The sequence below is a fragment of the Ciconia boyciana genome, chromosome 3 (genome assembly GCF_034638445.1).
Source record: "Ciconia boyciana chromosome 3, ASM3463844v1, whole genome shotgun sequence".
Taxonomy (NCBI): Eukaryota; Metazoa; Chordata; class Aves; order Ciconiiformes; family Ciconiidae; genus Ciconia; species Ciconia boyciana.
Genome location: NC_132936.1, coordinates 99,276,609 through 99,298,578, shown reverse-complemented (window position 1 = coordinate 99,298,578; position 21,970 = coordinate 99,276,609). Strand labels below are relative to the sequence as shown.

The 21,970-nt window shown below is 36.7% G+C and overlaps 1 protein-coding gene across 1 annotated transcript in view; it reads left to right on the top strand.

The window, feature by feature from the left end:
- The window catches only part of CAMKMT (calmodulin-lysine N-methyltransferase), a 227,481-nt gene that overhangs the window by 171,129 nt on the left and 34,382 nt on the right, over nucleotides 1-21,970 (top strand). The window contains exons 4-7 of the mRNA XM_072856781.1: nucleotides 11,382-11,442; nucleotides 14,470-14,524; nucleotides 15,578-15,641; nucleotides 20,647-20,713. Of these exons, the coding sequence (XP_072712882.1) occupies nucleotides 11,382-11,442; nucleotides 14,470-14,524; nucleotides 15,578-15,641; nucleotides 20,647-20,713 (247 nt within the window). The remainder of the gene's footprint in view (nucleotides 1-11,381; nucleotides 11,443-14,469; nucleotides 14,525-15,577; nucleotides 15,642-20,646; nucleotides 20,714-21,970) is intronic.

Below are 21,970 nucleotides of genomic sequence, written 5' to 3'. Positions count from 1 at the left end.
TACAGTGTTACTACTTTATTGATGGAGAGCTATATGAAAATAGTGTCACAACACATTTAATCTTTAAGGAAAAAGTTTGAATTTCAGAAGATTATACACCTGCCTCTCCATTTTTAAAGTCTGAGCTCAAAACTCGTTAAGAAAAAGCATAATCTAGGTATTGAAGAGTCTACCTGCTAATATTGGAGTTCGGCATACAGATTTAACATAGTGTTTCAAGGTCTATCTGTGCAATAAATGCTGTAGCAACTGATGACTTACCATGTTGGCTTTGCTGTTAGTAAAAATCTGCCTCAAAGAATTAAGTAGCCTAGGTTAGATCTTGTAAAACCTTGCTACTCCCTAGGGAGAGTCCTGGGGTTGCCCAAGGGTCTGTGGTCACCATGGAATGGAGCACACGGGAAAAGTCTCCCACTCAAATTGCAGTGTCAAAAGATGGGGCCCTATTTCTGTGCTGGTGTATGATTGAGCAATTCCTGAAGTCAGAGAACATGTGCTCACTTCAATTAAGAATTTGATGAACATTCTTTCAAGACCTACCAAAGATAAACCTAAACATGTTGTTACAAGGTTAGTTCATAGGCTTTTTCACGCTTCCATTTAATTAAATTGAGTGTAATGATTTGCTTTGGTTTTGTTCCTTTGTTTTTGAGACTCAGTCTGCTGGATGTTCTGAAATATGTTCTTTCAACACTGAAAAATGGCAGAAGTCCCTAAGCTATATATCTTAGTCAAAGCACATTATTCTTGATGTAAGAGCACTTATGTGTCAGACTGTAAAAGAGTAAGTGTTTATACAGCTCTACAACGTTTTTCAGCAGAATTCTTGTAGCACCTGTGTTGCTCTTTTGCACTATTTATGCCTTGTGAAATAAGAATGTGGTCAGTTAGGTCATAGTTTGTTGCAGTAACATGGGAAATGTGAAAATAATCAGGGAAAATTGGTTGTTAATATTTCAGGCCACTTCGGAGACTAAATTCTACTCATCACTTTTGTATCCTCCCTTAACATAACCCACTGAAACACTGATTTACTGGGAAGGATGGCCTTGGATTTGACTCTACAAAATGACCCAAAGCAGTATTACTAGCGTATACTAATATAATAAAGGCTACTTAGTTTCTCGGAAAGACCATGCATATTTCAAATTCAAGGTTGGTTCATTAGCTGGCATACACTGGCATAATACCACATAGTACCAGCTGAAGATCTGGCCCATTGTATTTAGTGCTCATGAAAAGTGCCAGATCAACAGTTATGGTTCTTGAAACCTGTTCAGGCAAAAACCTGCCATGAGCAAGTTTAAGTTCTGTAAGTTCTCTTGTGTTGCCCTATGAATGTATGTCAAACCTGACCTGGAAGGATCTGAAGGATCTTAAGTGCTTATTTAATTCTTGGGCTTTCAGAAAAAACTTTAAATATTTTCCCTCACTATAAATGATAGCATTTGCCTTAACTCTTACGGTCTAAATTCATACGGAACGTAGATCCATGTGGATCTATAAATAGATGAGACGTCTGAGAGTGGTTCATCCTTGTGCAGCATTCTCACTTAAAGAACTTGTTACAAATCTAATCCCATGTGAGAGATGAAAACAAGGTTTAGTAATGTAGGGAGATTTTGGGCACCTGTTGCAGGATTGTTGCCAGTAGTGTAGACTTTTAAAAATTGCACACTTAGCACCAGTTGAAGATACCCCTGGAGAAAGAATCAAGGCTTATCGAATATGGTGACCTAACGATTTCGTTTAATAATATGTAGGATGCGTGGTCACCTTCTGCCAGTATATGAAGTTGCAAGTGCTGAGATATGCTGTTTTGTTAGAGAGAGATAGTCCAAAGCCTTCAAACCGAACTGTGCACACAATTATTGTTTCCACTTGCACACAATTAATATCTCCTGGCAGCACAGAGTAGATGCTTTTCTAATAGTTTGGTAAACTATGGAGAATGGGAGAGTTTGATAAAGGAGAAAAATACTGAATCAGAAGCTACTAGGACCAAAAAGATATCTATCGTCTTTGTTTAGTTAATGTGATGGGAAAAAAAGAAAAAAAGAAAAAATAAACACGAGAAATCCAAGCTCTAGACATCACTTCTCAACACAATCAAAATCCCCAAATAAATTCCACTGTATTTATCTTGAGCACTACGTAAGGGTGCATAGATCAGTTACCCAAACTTCTGTGCTCTGTGTCAAATATTTGAGGAAGATAAGCAATATTAGTAACCAGAATTAATCTATAGGTTTGTTACCTTCTCTACCCATGATATATCTGTAAGAAACAAAACAAAACAAACCCCAAAAAACAAAACAACCCAAAACCCTCATGAAAAAACACACACAAAAAACCCCAAGCCAATTACTTTCCTCACTTCATCTATAGACAAAAGTGAAATTAGGGTATTGGAATTGACTAGCTAGAGATACAAGGCTACTGCTGAGATATGGTTGATTGTAAGCTATTGTGAATACTGAAAAAAACAGTTATTTAATTGAACTATTCAACTATTTGTCTGGGCATGATTCTTTAAAATCTTCCTTTCTGTATAGCTTTTTGTTTGTGAAGCAAATAAATATGCATGCACTCAAAATTTATTGTTACATATTTAAATTGTACAGTTCAAATATAATTGAATATTCTTTTTCTACACTTCCCAGAATGAGTGCTCATTTAAATCAGATATTATGAAAACCGGATGACTAATCCTAAATTCAGGTGTACTACCACTCAGGCTAGGCAGATTGCTAGTTGATCATGCTAAGATGCTCCCTTATCCATTATTGGATCTGAAAAAGAGGAGGATTAAGAATTATCTGACTTCTCAGTTAATGTGCAAATCATCTAAAAGCTCAGCTTAGAAAGGTCTTAGAAAGCCGAACAGCACTAAAATAATAATAATGTCTTAAGAATTTTTAATAATATAAATGTGCCATATCACATTTTTAGAGTGAAAATAGAGTTTTATAGTTTAGATCTCAGGTGGTCTTTTATCTCTCTCTTCCTGTTTTTGTAATTATATATGAAAGTCCTATAACTATTTTTAATTGAAAATTTTTATTGCAATTAGAAGTTGTCACTTGGGACAAACTCACACTGCTGAAACTTAGTAAAAAAATCGTATTACTTTCAGGCAATAGTAGAAAACAATTTGATAAGTATCTTTGGAAATGAGCATTAGTATTAATCTGTCTACCTTTAACAAAGCATGAGGGAGGGAAGGAAAAGTGTATCTCCGGAAATATAGTTGTATAATGTATCTATGATCTTTGCAGGGGTTTCTTTTCTGTGATACTTATTTCTAATATCTCTCTCTGCTCTTGGTTACGGTGAAAAAAACCTTCATCGAAAAGATTGAAATACTGTTTTTCTGTATTTTCAAGGGACAGGAGAGTCTGTGAACCAGAAGGCTTCTCTTCATGTTCCATCTTTGCATTTTTAGGCTAGTTCTGCTGTTTGCTATAGCAATATTTGTTTTATCATTTCTATCATTCCAATATGTATACTTGCCTTTCAAAATCTGTGAAAAGTATTTAAAAAGAAAAGAGAAAATGCTAGTATTTCAAAACCCTATTATAATGCATTTTCAAATATGTCAGACACATCTTTGTTAAAATTAAACCAAGGATTGGTTTTGAGCGAATAGCCCTATATCCTTACAGATGCTGTGGATGGATGCATCTAAGCTGCTTATTATATTGATGGGTTTTGCTGCTCTGCAGCAAATGAAAACAGGCAGCTGCTTCCTCCATCAAAGCAAAAAGCAGCCTGAGTTTTTATTAAACGAGTGTTCATTTCTTCTATTGCCAAAATTCTTACACAAAACAAAAGAGCAGTTTTAGCACATTATTGCTTAACTAGACATGAACAACTGACAGCAAGTGATAAGCCTGTCTGCTTTTCACAACTGGTAATCATTTTTGGAATAGATGTTTTAATATAGTTGAATATAAAATTTTGTAATTTACATCTACAATGGTACATAAATTTATAGATCCAGTTTTTTGCAGGAGAATGAAGGCTATAATCACAAAAGGTTTGCTTCAGTGTTGTTTAATTTTTAATAACTATTTGAAAGCTAGGTAAAAAAAAACACACAACAATCAAATTCATTCATTTGAAAAAGGATGTTAAAGACAATCATACAAGTAGATTTGTACAGTTTCCCAATTTTTCTTATGGAAGAGATATGTGTACATTTACAGCTTTGACTTGTTACTGTATTCCCACATCAGTTTGACCAAGCCTCTTAAGTTTGCACTCTAAAAGAAATTTGCAGATTGCAGACCATCATGTTTTCCCTCCTAGTCATGAATAATAATGAGAATGAAAGTGAGAGATGCAGTGCTGAGGCCATTTTGCCTAGGCTGAAGATCTCAGCTGGTGCTTGTACGTATTTTTCGATGATCTGAATATCATGAATTCTGCTTTAGACTGAAAAAGAGACAAGAGTCCCTATAAAATGTATGTGCATAGGAAAAAATGGTGAGACGTGTTTCTCCTTATATCTTCTATTTCTTCTGGTGTTCTTGTACCTTTCCAAACTCCCTTATAGCATTCCTGCTTTGGAAAAGTAAGCTAGTCATTTTCCCTGCCTCAAATTACTCCTCTTCACTGGACTTAAAAGGTGGTTTGCCATGTGCAAAAGTCAGGTGCAGTAAGGCATGGATGTAAGATGCTACTGTAAAGGCTATTACATACTTTTCTTTTTTCACACTGTGTGCATTTATCGCTGAAGTTGCTCACCTGCAAATACACTTGGGGTAAATTTCAGAATGCAGAGCCTCAGATTAGACAACTGGACTTTCAAAAGAGGTTAGCTCTTACGTTGACACTTGAGGTGGTCAAATGTCCAGAAGGGCACAGTACTCTGTAGCTGGTCTCCTTTTGAAAATCTGCTCTCAAATTAAATTTTGTAGGAAAATAGTTTTACAATTCCAGGCACACCATCTGCAACCAACTTGGTGATGATGATCCCTCTTTTATCTGCTTCTGCTGTAGATGGGTGTAAACTTAAAGTTGAGGATGCAAGTGTGAAAATAGGGAGTTTGTGTACTGCAAACAGAATGAAATAACAAGAGTTTTTCAGTGCGTTTTTTCCTCACTTAGCAATTCCCTCTATTTCTTCATTTTACTAAAGTGACCAGACTTGTCTTTAGATTATTATGAAAGTCATTTTCTATGGAAGGTTTCCAGTCTTCTAGACATGCATTTTGTGGCAGCTAAAAATTTGAATACTTGTGGTAATAGTGCCTTATTACATGTGTTTATGTTTTTTAGATTCAATACACCTTAGGTGGGATCTTAGGTAACCTGGATTACTGATTATCCTTTCATCTGTGTCACATTTTGCATGCTGTGTGAACAAGTGAATGAAAATAAAATCTTTACTTCCTGACTATACTAAGCAACATTTTTTATGATAAAATTATAGTGAAAAGGGGCTTGAGGTATGGCGTTCGAAGAAAGTTGAGAGCTAGAAGTATTTTTGAGAGCTATCCATGCAAACTAACTAACTACAGCAGTACAATTAATCACAAGTAGTCTTTACTCAAGAAATTACTCAAATTAGAACCACCATGTCATATGTTACTAGCAAGGTGTATTTGGCAGACATATGCTGTGCATCCACTTTGTACTTAGTCTTAATTGTGCTATTCATAATTTCATGGGTTTTGTTTGACTTGGAAGTGAATTTTAGTGCTCCACTGACAGAAGGGCTCATAATGTTGGTTAGAGCCTCATTTTGAAATTTACTCCAAATTACTGTGCCGTTGAACCTTGATTTTGACCTGCTCTCTTACTTCTCCAGGACTCCAGCAGGTATATCATGCTTCTTGCTGTGCACGGTGGTGGTGATCCACACAAAAACTAGCCAGGATAAAATAATCAAACTTACCTTCCCTTGTGACTTGAATATAAGTCATAGTCAGTAGAAAATAAGGTTTGATACTGTAAAATAGGATTGTAATGATGCTACAGTAAGAGTGGAAGGACCTTATTTTAAATTCCTAGAATAGCCTGTTCCAGTAGATACCTTAGTTTTGAGGATTTTCCATCCACTCTACAGTCTTTTAGCAGAGGAGATGGGGAATGGTTGCCTGTCTGGATAGGTACTTAATTGAACACCTTTGCACAGTCCATTGTGGTGCCAAAGGTTTTCCTGCTCTCCACCAACAGTGTGCCTTGCTGTCAGGAAGGATAAAAAATACTTTTCTTAGAGTCAGAAAACAATTTGTCATTGCTCAGTGCAATTGTTGGTACTTCTTTTGAGACGTTATTCATCTCTTTGCCTATAATGCTTTTTTTCCTCTTGCTTTGATGAGTATTAAAGAAAACAGGCTGATTTCATGTAGTTAAGAATCAGGACATAGAAAAAAACCTTTTTTTGGGGTATATTCATCTGGGGAAAATTACTGACTTTTCAAATTCAAATTGTCTTTGCTTTTGAGGGTTAAGATAGGATTTGTGCAAAATTTACTTGAAACTTCAAATGAATAGGAAGACATCTCATAGTTTAATAGTGCAAATAAAAGACAAAATTTGAATTTTGAGATCAAATGTCTGTACATGTGGCCACGTGAAGTGCTAGGGAAAAGTGACAAAACTTTCCATTTGGCTTAGCTTGGAAAGCAACTTCTTAATCTCCTAGCATGAGTGAAGCAGTTGTAAGACAGCTTTATACCTCCTACTCAGAGCTTCAATGGACAGTTCACCTGTCACCTCCAGCTGCCTCTTTGTTTCCTGTGTGTAGCGCTGGCAGACAGTAGAGCAGAGTTCCAATAATCTTGCACTATCCCAGTTAAAGTAATCGGTAGCTACTGCAACTTCTTTGTACCTATGGATCAGTGCAGAGGCATAATGGCTCCAATAATCAAATGTCTTCTTGAAAAAGTCACGTCTCAAAATTCTCAGCACTCTGTGCTGAGAATTTTCTAATAACATGCTGTTCTTTAAGAACTTCACATCAGATCTCAATATTTGTTATCCAAATGTATGAGAGCATTCTTTAAAATATGTGGTAAAAAGCCACAGAGGAGAAACAATAATTTTTGATTTGTTTTAAATAGTGGATAATTTATTTCTAGTAGAAAATTTTCTGTAATATCATACAGGATTCAGCATTTTTAGATTCGGCGCAGAAGAAACACAGGTTTTGTGTTGCTTTGGACTAGTGGTGCTCCACCTGATGGTTAAAACAAAACATCCTCAGAAGGCTGTCTACACATGATTTAGTCTACGTGGGTTGAAGGTTGCTTTAAAGAACTGTTATGCCATGGCTATTGCAGGACCTGATGCTTTCAATTAGCAAGAACTATGAGAGTAATAAAACTAACTTCATTTATGTGTTCTTAACATTATTGTGATTTTTGTTAGTGTTGTTCCTCTATAGGAAAAGTTTGGATGTCTTTTTTGGTTACATCATACCTCAAGGTGTTAGGATGACTTAGGTTTTTTTTCTTGGCCTTCCCATAATTTCATTCTGTGTGTTTTAAGTAACTTAATCTGTCTCTGTCGCCTAGTTTGGTTCCTAATGTGCAAAATTGGGACAACAGAAATTCATGATGTCATCAAGTTCTTGTGAGGTAGAGTCCATTACTGTGATGAGATTTTATGATACGGTGATAAGTGCTGTAGAAATGCCTGCATTTTGTATGTCTCTGCATATATATGCATCCATCAGTCATCATACTATTTAGCGATAATGTTTTTCTACCCCTGCTACTGTAGTAAGTATCATAAAGCTGTCTGGAAGTAGACATCATTGCTCTTATGGCACATTTGTAGTGGATCTCCTACTCCATTCTAATGGTGAAAGGATACCTGCCAAGCATTGAAATGCAGGCAGGCATTGCTCTGTGAGCACTCTCTCTCCCATGTCTTCAGACATGCCAAATCACAGTCCTTCTTGAGGCTCTCCTTTAAACACCAACACAACTTAATTTTTTTATTTGTTTCAAGAGAGATTCCGATGTTTTCTGGCAACTATTCTCTGTTTTCACATTGTAGTTATCAAGGTGATAAAGAGTCTTAAAACCTCCAGTAAATGTTGCAAACTATTTATTTTTGCAAAAGGAAACTCTTGTTTCTCTCTGTGTGCTTGTACAGTGAGATTTTTAGCCCCTCTGTCTAGGACTTGTAGTATATTTATAGCCTTTTAAATGCAAGCACCATTTGGGGACCTTTTGATATTATTTTGCCTATACACGTGTAAATAATTTACTATCATGTGTAAGTAATTGCATGTGCAAATAGGTACCCATCCAATGTTATGTATTTATAATCAAATTCATAATACAACATGAGAATAATTTTATTTTAAATATGAAAGAATTATTTTAAGTGTGTTCACAGAAACTTAATCCGTATCCATATGTATGTGTTTGCAGGAAATAAATTATGCTTTTCACAACCTAGTGGTAGTTGTTAGCTCATAGGAATTGCTGCATTTCTGCATTACAGCTGTATGTTTTCTAACAGAAGCAGAACTATCTTATACTTGCAACTTCAAAATGTAGGTCATTGTGTTGGTGAATGTAGGTCAGAGTGAAGGGGAAGAAGGCAGAACGCAAACTCCTCCACATGGATCTTTAAGCTTATCCCTGTTTTGAAGGTAAAGAGGCTTACCTACCTGTTCAAGCACGAGAAGCTTTTCCTTTTACTAAAATTAACGCAGGTATTCTGGCTTTTGGCTTCTTGGCTTAGCTGGAAGCGCTGTGTGCTTCCACACTTGAGACCTGTGTTCGGGAAAGACCTCCTGACTCCAGTTTCTTTAGCTGCCAGCCACTTATATCATTGCTGAGGTGATACTTTTTTCCCTATGGGGGAAGGGAGCGGGGCGGAGAGTGGTGTGCATCGCTAACATCTGCCTGAAGAAGAGCATTGTCTTTCCAAAGGTGCTCTGCCCTTCTCTCAGCACAGAGCTATCTGATACACCTGCAGTTTCAGCCAGTATCAACATTGTAATGGTAGCAGGGGAAGGAACGGTGACCCCTCATAAAAGATTTAGTGACACCATTCAAAGTGCCCTTGCAATAAAAACCGTAGAAAAGTGAGAGACATTTGACTGAGGGTACTGAAAACTCAGATGTTGAAGGATTTTGCTACAATTGACAAGTATTTTTAAAAATTGCTCAGGATAAAAGTTTGCTATAAAAGGGTTTAGGTTTTTTGTGTTTGTGGGTGTGGGGGTTTTTTTGTAATGTGAGATGTAAGTATTATAAATGGTATTAAATTAGCCGTGTCTTCACTAAATATTAAAAAAGCACTTTTATTGCTTGAGTATACACCAGTCACTGCAAACTGAAACATTCTTTGTGTTATATACTAAAATATTTAAACAGTTATTATATTTATTGCAAAATCTGTCATTTTAGGATATTTCAATGCTCAAAAGTATTGAAATGCTCAAAAGGGAGATGGAAAATCCTGTACAATTCTTAGTGTATGTTTCACTGAAGAATGGGTAGTTGTGTGTGAATATTTTATTTTAACCCTTAGCAAGTCTAAGCAAAATAGCACATTCACAAACACCTAATCAGCCTAAACTGTCATAAACAGGACAAATACCAATAGTGCTTTAGTGGTTTTGTCATACATATGAATACTGTATTTTTTGAGATCTTTGTCATGCAAAAGTTATATGCAAAGTTTTGGTCAAATCCTGTCTAAGCTTTTGCTTGGTCTGCATGCAGACAACACATTCATAAATTTTCATTATTTATCACTATGAGTAAGGGTAGTTCAGAATACTTACTGGATGGAAAGGAAGAATTATATATTTGACAGTTACAATCAGGCTCTAAGTAATTTAAAAGGAAGACAGTTTTTCTCCCAAGCTTCTGCTTCTATTAAATGTGTTGTGATGTTTTTAAAGTCTCAAGAATAAAAAATCATAAAAAATGGTCAAAAGAATGCACATACATAGTAAGCTGCATGGAATTCAGTTCACCTGTCTAGAAATATTTAAAGGGTGCTCCCACATGTCTGCTTTTAAGTTTACTGAAACCGTTGAAGTGTCTGTAGTTCATAATGTTACGTTTCTGTCACGTTAATTCATAATGCTGTGTGTTGTGGGGGGAGGCTAACCCTGGTTTTACCTGTGGATAGACATGTAAGCATGTTTTTTCATTGCTAAGCAACAACAGATGGAAAACACATACAGCTGTAATTTGGCCGCATATGCCTTTGATTCATCCTCCCTTAACTTTGGGAACCTAACTCAAGTGCCTGAATACGAGTCTGTTTTCCCCAGGCTCCCTCCAGCTCTGGAGACTGGTGCCTGCAGGAGAGCGTGCAAGCCCCGCAGGGTCTGTGCTGTCCTCTCCATGGGCCACAGCACTTCAGTTAGGTGTTCAAGTGAGGTGGGAAACTGCTCTGTTTCATGAGTGAATGGTGTGAAGGGGTAAATGTGCATGGATGCCTCCAAGTACTTGCCAAGGTTGACAATGACCGCTGTAAGTTTTATGAAGGAAGCTTATAAAGTCATGAATAATACAGATTAGGTGAAAAAAGCATGATTGCTCCTGTCTATTCCCATACGAGAACTAGAGGGCCTCAAATGAAAATGGCAGGGAGGCGAGTACAAAACAAGAGAGCGGAGATGTTTCTTTATACGACGTGGTAAAACTGTGGCGCTTCCTGCCATGGGACGTTGCAGCTATGGAAAGTTTACCGCAGCCCACACAACAACTAGAAAAATCCTTTGGTCACTATTAAACAGAATTTATCATTTGTATCCCCTCTCCTTCTCAGGAACTTCTTGAGCCACAACTAGAAATCATGCTGCGTTGTTGCTCTAGTCCTGTATTTGTCCTTAGCATGGGTAGCGGGTCAGTGTCCCTTACAGTCAGACTGATGCCTGACCTAACAAAACCTAAGAGAAAAGGAGCTAAATAAAAAGAACCTGGGAAGAAATGAAATTACTGTAGAGGACAGCTAATGAAAAAGGAGGGGGCTCCTGTCCACTGATAGAAACAGGCTACAAGGCAAGGTGGGCCTTGCATCTGGCCTGGTGCAAACAGTTTGACGTTCATGTGAGTGCCCAGATGTCAAAAGTTTCATAGAAGTAAATTTTATATAACTTTTAAAGTCTTGACAATTGTATGTATATGTATAGATATATGTGTATATTTGTGTGTGTATCTATAATGTAAATTTCTGGTCATTAGTCAGGATGAAATCTATGAAATACTCAGTTCCAATGCTTAAATCAGAAGTCTTCCATTAAAAGTCTTATTTGTTTCTTTATTCCATGGTATTTTGGCAAATTTAGAAAATGAAACAGTTGGTAGAGGTCTGCAAATGGTAATATGTATTCAATATTATTTTAGACAAAAAAAATCTGTTCTAAGAAGGCGAATATCTTTGTTTTATAGGTCTCTGGCCATCTGAAGAAGTCCTGGCTTACTACTGCCTAAAGCACAATGAAATATTCAGGTACAGAGTTAAACATAAAAAGATATTTTCCAATCTGTTAGTTTTATTGTATTTGCATGGTAAAGATTGCTATGATTTAAGTCTTCAGATTAAATTTAAAATGTTCAAGGTGAAAGCATGTTGCTCTTAACAAAGAATTCTGAGCTGCCTTTGGGTACTAATATTGCACAGCAAGCTTTCTGCTATATGTCAAAGACTTTTGATTTCCACTCAAGGCGTTTTATTTCACTTTGATTTTTGGGAAACAAAAGTGAAGCTCCAATCGATCAGTACTGATTGTGAAGGTCAGGAAAAATGAAAGACATTCTTTAAACTGACATCTGTTGCAAAAGCAAGTAAAATATTACCTGATAAAATACATAATAATCACTGCATATAGCGGTGGAGGAATTTGCACCTGTATTTAAGTGTTGTGAAGCAGTTTTGAGACATCCTGCGCTTTTATTTGTTTTTGTTTTTTTCACATTTTCTAAACTTGTAGAAGGCGGTTATCAAGTAATTTAGGAACACCTAAAAATCAAATCTATCCTGCATCCTCTCTCTTTCCCCTTGAGTATACAGAGCTTTGCACTTGGAAATCCTTAAAGTTTCATTGTCCAGAGGATGAATGGGGTGCAAGAAAAGCCATTATAACAATGCATTTGGAGGCATAAATTGTGTTCTGAGTGAGGGTGCAAGGCTCCTCAATATCAAGTAAACCAGCTCAGAGTATACAAAATCCCTCAGTCTGTGTACATATGGTGTTGGTAAAGTGGGGAAGACCGAGCTGTAAGTCCCTGCCCCTTGTACCAAAGCTGAAAGCGTATCAGCTGTGAGCTGGTTCCTGCAGCTTGCTCAGACTCCTGTCTGAAATCAAAGACCTGGCACCAAAGCATGCCCTGGTTTGTAAAGCCTCATTTCTGCTGTGTCCGCCACCTGAACGAAGCCCACCCCATCAGAGGAGGCAGCTAACACACCTAATCTGGTAGTTGCTGCTCCTTCCTCCGCGTTTAGCTGGGCACTGCATTGTGTGACTTTTGCTGCTGTAGCGGTGTCCCTGTCGCACATTGCCGTCCAGCCCCATGCCGTGGCTTGTACTCTCTGCTTGTTCTCAGAGGCTCTTCGCAGCAAACCTCCCTGTGCTGCTCCCTAAAAGGGTATATTCCTAGTTTGGGTATGCAAGCCTGGGTACTCGGAGGCAGCGATCAGTCAAACTTCCATGGAGGAAATGAGCAGTTTCACATCCTGGTTTCTCAGGGTTATGCCCCTCAACAGTACACTCAGAATAGAGTTCCTTATTTTAATTCTCACTGATAAATGTCACTAACTATTGCCTGAAAGATGGATATGATTTTTGAAATTTGCTAATAAGGGAACTTTGCACTGAAATAAATTATTTATATGCATAAATATGTATGTATATATATGTGTATGTATATGCTCATGTATTATGTACATTAAATTTGGTTCCAAATGCACTAAAAACCCCACACTAGATACCTTCTGTGTTTATTTCAATAAGCATGACTCTTATAAGTGATTAAGTGCCTTGTAAATCTTACATACATAAGCATATATATATACACACTTTTAATATATATGACATAATATGGTTTATAGAAATAAAAACTTATGTGAGGAAAAACCTATAATCATTCTATTTAGACCACAAACTGCAAATTTCCCACATCTGTTTTATATTCTCATTAGGTTTATGTACAGCTTGTTCCTCTGAATTATGTCCATCTTTTGTCTCATTTCAATTAAATAGGAGAACTAGACTTTTTTCAAATAAAATTTGTGGAGTCTAAGAAAAATAAATCTATCCCATCCAGACAGCGAGTATTAGCATACAGTCATACAGCCTAGTCCGCTGGCCTCAGTGAACAAAATATCAGCGTGTGTATACTGGTACTGATATGGCATCCTAGATGCTCTTCCTAAATAGCAGTGTGAGTGAGTAGGGAGGTAATACTTTCACGTAAAAATAGATTTTCAAATGTTGGTATTTTAGGGGAGTAGAAAAGGCTCACCAAAAAGAAATCTGTTCAGCTGAAATTCCATTTTCTGCCTGTCAAAAGTATCTCAGTGGGAACATTTCTGCCAGCTGTAACAGTTGCCGCAGATTTAGCTATAAAGCAGTGTGTTCCTAAACTGAGGCTCTGGCTTGCCCTAGACGCCGCTTCATGCAGTTTCGGCGCAGGGTCAGCATCCCTTCCTCCTCCCCTCCTGGGGCAGGCCACGGCTCTGGAGGACATTCTTTATGGCTCCCCCTGCAAGCTCCCATCCGGCACGCTCTCTGCGCCAAATTATATTTCACATGCACGTCTTAATAACAGCGCAGTATGGTCTAAGTTAAAAGCAGCCTTTTAGACCATGTATTCAACCCTCTGCTCGGGCTCAGTTTAGGCTCTTGACACTAACTCCGATTAGTTTTCTGTGGCTTAACTGTTTGCTGTTCCCATCGTTGTTCATAACAGCATTGTTTGTAGGTCACTTGCAGTTTTAAGCGCTAATTGAAGGATCAGATTTCTTCATGTGTAATTGTTTTGTGGTTTATGGCTTGTTTTAAAACTTCTCTCTTTTTAATATAAAAAGGCTTTTAGGCATAACTATATGAAGAGATATATAAATAATATTAATTTCCCCATTTACTTCTCTAACTGTTTTTGCAAGAATGAATGTGGATTAACATTGTTATCCTTTCCTAACAATTATCTTTCGCTACTCTAGCTAGTTTAGTTCTAAAAGACAGAGCCATTGACAAGGGAAAAAAGGGAACCTTCTCAGATTTTTCAGCTCAGCGGTGGTAATGTTGCACTGAACACTAATGAGGGAACCCCCACTGATTTGCCTGCTTTGTGACTTTTCTATTTCATAATTATTTTTAAAACGCAAAACGACATGAGGTAGCCTAGTCATGTCTCTACAACTTCCTGGTAGCTCAGTTCTTACTGCAGATGGCAATTTGTTCTTGTAACATATATGTCTCTCTGACCATTTTCATCTAATTTGTATGGGTTCTACCATTTCCTTTCTCTCTTTCAGGGACCTTGCTGTGTGTGAGCTAGGGGGTGGCATGACATGCTTGGCTGGGCTCATGGTAGGTCTTTTCTCAATTCCAATCCCATTCAGAGGAAGAAACAAAAGGAAAAATGTTCCAGTGCCTCCAACTGCTGGGTCAGAGAACTGTCAACAGCCTCAGCTGCGGTCAAGCTGCAGAGTCTTGAGAGACCTTCTAGATTGACTTGCTTTCGTATCATATTGATTTTATGGTTGCCTCGATGAGCAGAAACATTTTACCTCCGTGTAGTCAATATCTCTTGTTGTGATATTCCAGGCCACGTACGGTCTGTCTTTCATTGCCATAGCCGAAGCTTTTTTTTTTTTTTCAGATTATAGTCCCATTTGCTAAGATACAGGAATAGCCTGGCGAATCACAGTTGGAGCACCATGATATAGCTGCTAATGTTTTGCCTGCATTATTACACCAACAAACATGATCCAGAGCTCTCGGTAATTAGATTCTTTTGAATTAGATTGGCCATTCAGGAGAGTCGTTCACCATTCTCTGGGTTCTGAGTCATGTATTCAGGAGATATTATGTAGCAGTGCAGTGCATTAGACAAGTTTTTATGTCTCTACAAATAAAAGCATATTGTTACACTGATTGGCATTTGACAAACCTGTCGCTCTTATACAATGTGTCGAGGTTACAGCCCAATGTGCGAGCATGTCAAAGCTCACAAAAAAATTACCCTTACAAAGCCATCTGCCTGCAATGCAAAGTTATATGAAGGGCATCAGGCAGTCAGACAGAAGCAAGCTGAAAGGCAGAGTGACAGCCTTGTATGATGGCTCTACTAGATAAACAGAAGCCCGCAAATGAAAGCCTCTCAGAATACCATCATCCGCTGTCACAATGCAATTACGGAACAGAATGATAGCAAGATAGAGGCTCCCGCAAATGGAATGATAAAAGTATTGACTGATTTGATTGAATGATTAAAATAATGCAGACATAAAATGAAAAAAGATTGAAGATTGTTACAGAGAAATAGGTGAGGAAGCATGATACTGAAGGCTTGTCACTCCTGTCTTCACTTCCACACAGACAAGCATATTTGCTCATTGTTTGCTGTGCTCTTTTTTTCAGGTTGCTATTTCTGCAGATGTCAAAGAAGTTCTGTTAACTGATGGAAATGAAAAGGCCATCAAAAGTATCCTTATTCAGATAGAAAACTGGTTTGTTGTGCTCGTTCCTTTTTACTGGCTGAGTAACAATCGATATAAAGACAGACAGCATGGGGTACGTTAAGAAAAAGTCCCCATATAAGTAATTAAAAAATAGATGTAGAATATCTTGAACAGAGCTACAGCTTCCCCCACAATAAATGCCACATTTTCTTCTTTAATTAAAAATGTACGTGTTGGTGTAGAGCAAGTACAGTAGTAAATATTTGTGCTACGGTCGAGTGCTGAAAGATTCCTTGTGTGTATGCTGCACGTTACAGGAGGTGTAGCAGTGAATCAAATCATTAGCTCCCCTTCACATACTCGTTTTGCAGAAGAACTAGATTTTTTTTTTTTACTTTCAGATACTAGCCTCTTAAAACATACCCAGTATTTGTATATTGTCATGGCTTTTCCAGTGTATATTGAAATACATGGTTTCATTGTTGCTGCTAAGTTATAACAGCCTACAAATTACCCATTTAGTGTGCTTAATCAATTATCAATTTATCATTATTTCTCTTGATGTAAGATTGCAAAACTCCTCTGTCCCTTGTAGAAAGTATTTTATTATATTTCTTGTATTAGAATAAATTGCTATTATGCCCTTCTAATAGGAACACATACTTCAGAAAATTGAACTGGACTTTGGCTAAGCGAGGGAACGAGTGAGCATAATTTGTGGCCACATTAAATATCAGCACAGAACAAGAACAGATATATACAGTGAATACTAATAGCCCTTAGAAATTGAGAGGGGAAAAAAGGAAGATATCTATTTGGTTTTGTTCCTTGGTAATCTTTCCATTTGCATTTTAAGGCAGATTAGTTTTCCAGGTTTTGGAAACTGCATCATCAGAATTATTTAGATTCGAGTTTTGTGTGTATTCAAGAGTGAACATAATGAGTACTTAGTGAAAAAAATAAGTTAAACTAATTTGTGGTTTTAAAAAATTGCAGTTGCTGATGACTGTTAAAACAGGAGACATTGCAGTGCAATAATATTAGCTACTACCTTTAAAAAGACTTTCTCAGAGGTAACTGAGGTAACTATAATTGCTTACAACACTTTAACAATTGCATGGAAAAAACAGCAATCCCAGATCATACCTTTTAAAACTTGAAGGAAGCCTTATAAAAGTCTCCTTTGTCTTGAAAATGCAAGTTCTCAGTTGTGTTCCAGGGATTCTTATTTTGTTAAATTCTAGTTTATTATGTCTTGAGGAGGAAGTATTCATTATTCTGTGTATTTTAATCAGCATCACGCCTTCCAATCTTTCTTCTATGTCATTATGAAGATAAAAAATGTGGGAGAAAAGCAGTGTTTCAAAACTAGCCTAACAAAACAAACTGATGTTTTATAGAAGCATAGGTATTTAACAAAAGGTCATTTTACCCACAGAAAGCTTCAGGTGAGCTCAGTAATCATCAAGTCAGCAAATATCTTACATAGCAGATTCCATAAACATACCTGAACTTTTTTGGAATTTGGAAGTCCTCTATAGCAAGGAAAATTGGCGAGTGCTAAAAGTGTTCGCTCAGTCTTTGGAATTAAACAAATTAAAGTGCTTTTATTCCTGAAAAAGATACCGTTAACGTCATCTAATTAGCACACCTTAGTTTTTCACAATATGTTTTAGAAATATCTTTTATTTCCAAAAGTCTTACAAGAAGTCTTCATCTGTATTCACTCAGTGAATCCCTTTCAGAGAAGCGATTGGTGGAAGGCTCTAACAGGAATTTATTTTTCTTTTTTAACATTTGGTGCTCTGAAAGCTCAGCATTCAAAGTGCTTTTATTGTGTTGGATTTTACAATGGGCTTAATATTAGCAGGGTGCCAAAGTGCAGCAGACTAAGAACTTTACAGTGTAGGTGGAATGTATTCTTAAAAGTGCACATAATAAAATTTATGTTGCATTTTATGTGTTTTATGGACTTCAGTAGCAATTTTATGATCTGTCTTATGGCAATTTTCTTTTGCATTCTTTTCTATAGTGACTAGCTATAACAGAAGTTTAGGCTAAATTTAGATCTGTTTCAGCCACACCAGACTCACTGAAATCAGTAAGAATATTTAGTGTAATTGGAAATAGTATTTGGCCCAAGTGCCACAGACTACAAATGATGTATTTCTGCTATTTTCTATTATTGCTGATGGTATTTTTTAATTGTTTAGCATACCAAATTAAATTAATGTGGGATAAAATACTGTTTTCTTTTCTAGATTCTGCTCTTCAGGAATAGTTAATGCCTAGTATTATGCTTTTTATGTAGGTATTATAGATTAAAATAATCTTGTTTAAAAATTACTGTTTACATCTTCCCTTTAAATTTCTTAGGAAGCTTAAATTACATGCCAGTCATACTATAATATCCAAAAATTACTTTCCAAAAAGTAAAAGTGGTTGTCAACAAAAAAGAAAAAAAAAATCACTGTCAGAAGCCAGGAAATCACCAAGCAAGCCTGCTAATTATTCTTAATGGGCAAGATGAGCACATTAAGAAACAAATGAATACATCAGTGAAATGTAATTGAAAATCGACCTGGCAATAGTGCATTGCATCTGAGAATCTGCCTTTGTATTATCATCATCATCATAATTATTGTTGGTTTTGTTGTTGTTATCGCTATTCAGTGAGTGTAACTAACAGCTTTGCTTTGTGAAGTCTCAAGCTTTTGAGGATTTTATTTTTTCTTTTGATTTTTGACATTCTTCATATTATTCTCCGTTTCATACTGCCACATGAAGTATTCACCATATGTTTTCAATATCCATATTAGGATATGTTACTGAAATGTTACAAGTTAAAACAATTTACGAATATGTTAATTTCAAATCATTGTTGTCATTTTAACCATTTCACTGTGAAATATATAGCTATATTTTATACTAATCAGTGGTCTTATGCATGAGGTTTATGGAGGTTTCTAAAAAGATTATATGGTTTGAGTTACTAGTCCATTTAAAAGACTTCATTCTATCTCACTCCTTTTGCTTATTATGGGCAGATTTTAATTGATTAACAGATCATTTATGTTGCAAAATCAATAAAATAAAGACAGATGTTACTGCTTTTGCAGCTTCATTCAAAACTTTATCATTGGTTTAGTGTGTTTTATCTAAGTTCTTTCAGGATCATTTAAATAAAGAAAGTATTAAAAAGAAAAATATAGATATTTCAAGTGAATAATAAAGATATATGTAGGCAAAGTTATCAGATTCATCCCCTTTGTAATTTTGGGTGATATGCATTCAGATACAAATTTTCCAACTTAGGTAATATCTATGATATAGTCATTGATGAACATCAAATTCTATTTCCCCAGAACACTGGAAGCATCTGTACTCGGTTCGACATGTCCAAGTCCAAGGATGAGGTTCATTTTTAGTAAAAATTGTCTCCTGTGTCAGAGAGGCTGTGTACCTTCTGCCTTAGCTCTGTTTCACACCATGCAGTAGTGACTTGAACTACTGTCTGAAAGCATCAATAATACAAAACATTGTTGCAGTGCACTATAATGGCCATTACAATATAGTGTATGGATCTTTCAACAGTCCTGGGAAATTTAGGTTAGAAAGGTCATGTTCAGCTTGAATGCCTGAAGACATGGGCTTATAAATTATTTAAAGAAGCTAGTGTTAACACGTTTACAACAATTATTAATAGTTTTGCTCAGTTACATAATTTAAGTGCATTGTAGCTAATTTATAACAATGTTACTTTTGCCTCTACTTAGAAACAGCATACTTTGCCCATGGAATTATTTATGCCTTCCTTTTGCTTCACAGGCATAGACCATTCATTACTATTTTTCATTGCGTATTGTGGAAAAGATTTTAAAAGCATGTCCAAACTACAGAGATTTGTTTAAACCAGTTTTCTGTCATTCCATTTCTAGTTTTTGGCTTAACAAAATATCAGTTGTCTTTTCTTTCCCATTGGTTGAACAGAGGCTTTCCTAAAATAACTTTTTTTAAACAGTCAACGGTGTTGGAAGGACAATTATGTGATTTCAGCAAAGCAAATAAAAAGATACATTAGTGGTATTTTAAATTAGCCTGGCACCGAGTTCAGTTTTCTTGTAAGAGCACTTGCAAAGAAGAATTCAAAATATTTTGTGCACCTAGACACATCCTCCTAATTAGCATCAGATTTCCTGTACCTTAAATAAGAAAGAGTGGTCACTGACATCTTTATCAAAATTGTCCCTTTAAGATAATTTTTAAATTTGAGAATGAATCATTCAAATATGTATGGATTCACACTGGGTGCCATTTAGTATTCTCATAGTTCCTTGATTACTTGCTACGCCTTTTCATTCCTGTGGCTTCTCACTGACCATAAATGATTGATTATGAAGGTTATCTTTCTGGGCATAGATGACTGGGCTCAGCTTCCCTTGAAACTTTTCATTGACGGCCTTTGCTCTGGCCTGCCTGAATGGCTACCCAATTTTGTGACCTAATCTTCCAAACTGAAAGAAGCTGAGACATGAGGCTGAGGCATTGAGACACGAGGCTGAGGCACTGTTGCAGTGCCTATGGGGAAGAAAAGACGTTTATTGCTTTGTACTATCTTTTATGGTGGTTCCAAACCATTCTCAAGAAAGAAAATGGACTAGAAACTCCCTTGCCTATAGGTTAAGGTGCTCCCGTTGTGTGTTGGATTTCACCCAGACAGAGGCAGGAACAAAGGTATGCATCTTGTGGCAGGGCAGAAACTCCAAACCCGTAAGCCTCCAAAACCTCAGCACTGTGATCTAGTGATCAGGTCAACAGAGGCAGGCAACAAGAGCAAGTTGCTGCATAGATTTATGGCTGATGTGCTGGAGTAGCAATGTAAAATTTATGCTTCTGAAAAGACTGACTATTAGCACAGATTAAAGAAGACCAAACGGATAAAAGATATTATGAAGGTATTAACAATGGAAAAAAGTATTTTTATTACTGCTCTAGTTCTATAGATAATTCTTAACGACTATGCTACAGATGTGAGTGAGATCATCACAAGAAACCAAAATGCAGGAGTATTTAAGGCTCAGAAAGTGTCAAGCTGGTAAGATTCTACTAAACTATTTTACTGATTCTTGCATGTAATTGTATATGTAATGTGAATGTGAAATGTATGCAAAAGTGTGAAAGTGTGACCTGTATTCCTGATGCTGGCACAGATGTATATACAACGTAAGTAGGTAAGTGATGCAAGACAGAAATTTGGAAGTATTAAAAAAAAAATTAATTGCTTTTTAACATAGCAAATAGAGTATGATTAATCTTGGTGACATAACATCTCTTTCCCTTTTTTTTAACATACACTATGTCTCTTCAAGCTGTGGTTTAGTGCATAGTTGAAATTTGGCTGCTTCAGAGTCAACATTACCCATTGTACTGAATATGAGGCTTGGAATGAATCTACCTAAATCACTGGCAGGTTTCATTTTAAATAGCTCTGAGAATTCAGGGTGGCAACAAATCCCAGTTGTCCCTGAGGTAGATGATGTCAGAGCATCCATGGGAGGTTTTTTGGTCATCCTGTCTATGCAGTCGGTATTTTGTTGTTGCTACAAGGACAGATGGGGAGCATGGGAGCCAGGCACAGCATGCTGGGGCCCTTCTCTCATTGACTATGTCCTAAGGTGCAGGGTGCAACCAGCATTTTTCTCATAGTCACCAGCTCTGTTGTCTCTGAGTTATCCCCGAAGGCATGCTCGTGAGGGTGAGCGTTGTAGAGGTTCAGAGAATTTGGTTTCTGATCGTGTCCAGAGCCCTTCCTGGCCCTCCCTGTAGTAGGTGGTGCCACTGAGGTTAGTTGTTTAACTATCTATTTCACTGAGGCATCTCCAGCTACAGTAGAGACTGAAAGCAGCTGAAAATTTGAAGTGCGTTCATCTCTGATAGTACTTTAAAAGTAAGTTGTAAAGTACTTCATATTCGTGGTATAGGGTTAAGAATTAGAATGTGCTTAGAGATGGCTACCTAAGAGCAAATAGTGCACTCTTATTTGTGTGTTTAAATCTTTTTTTTTTATGATTCTCATTCCAGAAGGGCTTTCAGTCCTTCTCAAAGTGACAAAAGTAAAGCTGAAAAAGGGCTGAGAAAGGCAAGCTGTTACAGCAGAATAAGCTTATTAACATAGAGGGTTAAACCCATACAATTTTAATGGCTATCATTCACATCATTTATATCTATGCTTATGTAGCCATTCTGTGTAGAGAAATTCTTTTAAGTGAGCACTTAGGGTTAGAAAAATTCTGCCTTCGTTAGGGTGTACATGCATATAACTTAGAGATATATCTCTGCATCCTAATAAGTG